General features: G+C 33.1%; 1 protein-coding gene across 1 annotated transcript; it reads right to left on the bottom strand.

Annotated features, from left to right (window-relative positions):
- Positions 1-314: 314 nt before the first annotated feature.
- On the bottom strand, positions 315-1,247 carry LOC127690015 (olfactory receptor 8B3-like). The gene has a single exon (XM_052189583.1). The coding sequence runs from the start codon at positions 1,245-1,247 to the stop codon at positions 315-317; it is 933 nt and encodes a 310-aa protein (XP_052045543.1).
- Positions 1,248-3,764: the final 2,517 nt, after the last annotated feature.

The following is a 3,764-nucleotide window of genomic DNA, read 5'->3' on the forward strand; positions in this document are numbered from 1 at the left end:
CAAAGGGACATAATTAAAGATTATTGCCCAATATGATATTGACTAACCATTTTTATTTTATATAATCACTGCATGCCATACTTTTTCAGACAAATTCTATAACCATCTTAAAAAGCACTTAATTAATAATAACTAATATTAAAAAGTCAAAACAGAAACTACACCAAACAATGGTGTTGAAAAAAAGAAAACATTAACCATAAATATGGAAAGAAAAATATACATTACCACACTGTGATGCAAAACTGAGATAGTAAAGTATGCACTACAATCATAGTTCTGTCATAATTGTCACAAAGATAATAAGTTTATTGCTAAAACTTTTTCCTGCTGAAAGTTTTCCTCAGGGCAAGTTTAACATCTTTATTCCTCAGGCTGTAGATTAAAGGGTTCATCATGGGGACCACAATAGTATAGAATACAGAAGACACTTTACCTTCATTCAAAGATCCAATTGAGGAGGGTCTTAGATACATAAATGCACATGAGCCATAAAACAGAGAAACAGCAATTATATGTGAACTACAGGTGTTGAAGGCTTTCCATCTGCCCCCAGTGGATTTTATTTGGAGGATATTAGAGAGGATGAAGCCATAAGAAATAAATATGAAAATACTGGGTACAGTGATATCTTTCCCCCCTACAATGAAAACCTCTACCTTATTTACATAGGTGCTTGTACAGGAGAGCTGCATCAAAGGCAGAACATCACAGAAGTAGTGGTTGATGGTGTTCCCATCACAGAAGGTCAGTCTCAGGATGCATCCAGTATGGATCATGGCATCAGAAATACCCATCAAATATGAACCAAGCATAAGATAGGAACAGACTTTAGGGGACATGGAAACATTATACATGAGTGGATTACAGATAGCCACATAGCGATCATAGGCCATTGCTGTCAGGACATAACATTCAGAGATGGCAAAAAAACAGAAGAAGTAGAGTTGAGTGATACATCCTGCAAAACCAATAAAATTCTTCTTTAGAACAAAGTTCATCAACATTTTGGGTGTAATAACTGAAGAATAGCAGAGGTCTATGAAGGACAAATTAAAGAGGAAAAAGTACATAGGGGTGTGAAGGTGAGAGTTGAGCACAGTGAGAAGGATCAAGATCAAATTCCCAAAGGCAGTTATCATATACATTACTAAGAAAACTAAGAACAATGGTACTTGGAGGTCAGGGTTATCTGTTAAGCCCAAGAGAATGAATTCTGTTACCAAAGAGCCATTAGTCAAGACCATTCTTCTCTAATAGAATCTGTGGAGATAAAAATAAAACTGTGAAAGTAAAGTGCTGCAAAGAATTTATAAATGTTTGTTCTCCTATACGTATGACACATATGCTGGGAATGGCTAAAAATCTCTCACCTGCTTGTTGGAGTCTATAGGAGACTAAGTCAAGAAATATTAAGCAGAGTAAAATGATTCAGCTACAAAATATTATTCATTTCTGGAGCCCGAATGTTCATCGTGTTAACAATGCTTAACAATGCTTTGCCATATATATGAGTCTGAACTCATTATAACTTACAACTGTCTATTCATTTTATGTGTTATGTTCACTTTAAACACATAAAACCAAGACTATTGGGAGGGAGCATATATGAAATAGCCTCACGTTGGCCATCATGAAATAAATTATTCAAAACAAGTTGTATATTTTATATGCTTCAGATTTCACAGATGGCCTTAAGGTAGGTCTTACATAGAAGTTACACATTAAAATAGACTTCAAAACAGACATACAAATAAATTATAAGCTGAGCAGGTTGTACATGTGCATTTGTATTTGTTTGTATGAATGATATGCATGTTAGTGAAAAGGGGGGCCATAATTGTGGAAGAAAGCATAGGGGATTGTATAAGAGTGTTTAAAAGCAGAAAAAGGAAGGAGAAAATAATGTAATTATGTTAACCTCAAAAATGTGGTACAAGACTCTTTATAAGCTTATTATTGGAAAGTAGTGATTTTTTTTTTTACCTGTTTTTGCTAACCCAAAAGAGGGTATCTATTTACAATTACATTTTTCAGATTTCAAGAATTTGAAGCAAAAATTGAATTTCTCATATTTTTTGGAAATGTTTTTGAAATACTAATCATAAAATATTGTTTGAATTATTAATCCTCTGATGAGCTAGATGAAAGCTAAACTGCTTTTAACATGTTCACTCTTTGGATGGAGGAGACACCAGAAAACTTTTTGTAGCTACTTCTATACTGCACTTACCTGTAAATCCACAGTAAAATCTTCCTGTCTCTTCCTAGAGCACAGATACCAGTTACAAAAAAAAGGGGGTTGCTTTCTTTAATATGCAGGCCCATGATAAATGTTTATGAACTTAGGACCTTAAGGTATGACCTCTTTAGGGATTGGTACATCATTTGTCATTATGCCAATATTGAACTCCCATCTGACATTGATCTCATCTATTAAGGAAAATCTTTTGTTGTATTTCCTTTTGGTTTTGTTTATGAATCTTTAATAGTAAGACTCCACAGAGTTCCATTCAAATTTCCTTCATATTTCATGTATCCTGACAAGTTTATATTTAATGTATCATCTTTCCCAGATATCTACAAATAACTTAATACTTTTGGTTCATATTGCATTTATTTTCAAAGGCTTGAACTGAATCAAGCCCAAGAAGACTCACCTGCATCTGAATAAGTACTCTATCATTGATCAACAGTCGAGCCCTACAAAATCACTTTGATCTGATTTACCCAATCTTATTTTTGTGTGAAAAATGATGAAGGCAGTACATAAGGGAAGGAACTGTATTGGGGTCTTTATAAAATTTTAGAGAATTATTTAGTCTCTAAACTATATGACAAGGAGCATTCCACAGGCAGAAATGGGTCTGGAACAGTAGCTAAGAGGTTGCATCTGATCACCTGCTTAAGTATATAAAAAGATGGGGCGAGATTGGTTTTCAAAATTTAAAAACCCATGTCTAGTAAAACACATCTTCCAATAAGAGCAAAGGTAATCCATGAAGACCACATCCCGTCATCCTTCTCAAATAGCTCCAACAAATGTAGACCAAGCATTCAAGCATTTGAACCTTTGAGGATCATTCTCATTCAAAACAGTATGCACCCTAATTAAATAATTTTGGTAAATATTGAAAGTTTTTTATAAGTTCGTTAGTTTCAAACCTTACATGTAACAATATATTAATGAGACCAAAATTTTACCCTCATTGCAGTAATAATGAAGGCTACATACTTAGAGAAGTTGCTAAATATTGTTCTTCACTGGTTCATTTGTATAACAAATGAATTGTTAAAATATTATGAATTTTTCTTATTAAATATAAAAGAACAGAAATTTGTTTAAGGATGTATATTGGACTTGAGGATATAGTGAAATATCAGCCATGAAATCCAAGTGCTCTTGAATTTAGGAAGGAATTAAGTTCAAATCAATACATCATTAGTAAAAATTATGATAAATTGAGTATCCGTGTAAACAGCAAAATTCAATATATATCTATCATATTTATTAATGATTTTAAGAGATTTTGCACAGCATTAGGGAGATTGCAAATATCAAGCATAATTCATGTATTTTATCGTAATTGTATTTGGGAAATTGCTGAAGTTATTTTTAATTAATGTGTCATTTTTTTTCTTTTTATATTCCCGATTTATCACCTTTTCCACCTACCCTCTGACTTTTTCTACATCTAATACCTCTTTCACCACTGTCTCCAAAAGATGTCCCCTCTCCACCACTACCACTCATCCCAACTGAT

This window comes from Apodemus sylvaticus, chromosome 7, assembly GCF_947179515.1.
Source record: "Apodemus sylvaticus chromosome 7, mApoSyl1.1, whole genome shotgun sequence".
NCBI classification, from domain to species: Eukaryota; Metazoa; Chordata; class Mammalia; order Rodentia; family Muridae; genus Apodemus; species Apodemus sylvaticus.

Coding starts and splice junctions, on each gene's coding strand:
- LOC127690015 (XM_052189583.1), bottom strand. CDS start 1,247: ATGGTCTTGACTAATGGCTCTTTGGTAACAGAATTCATTCTCTTGGGC.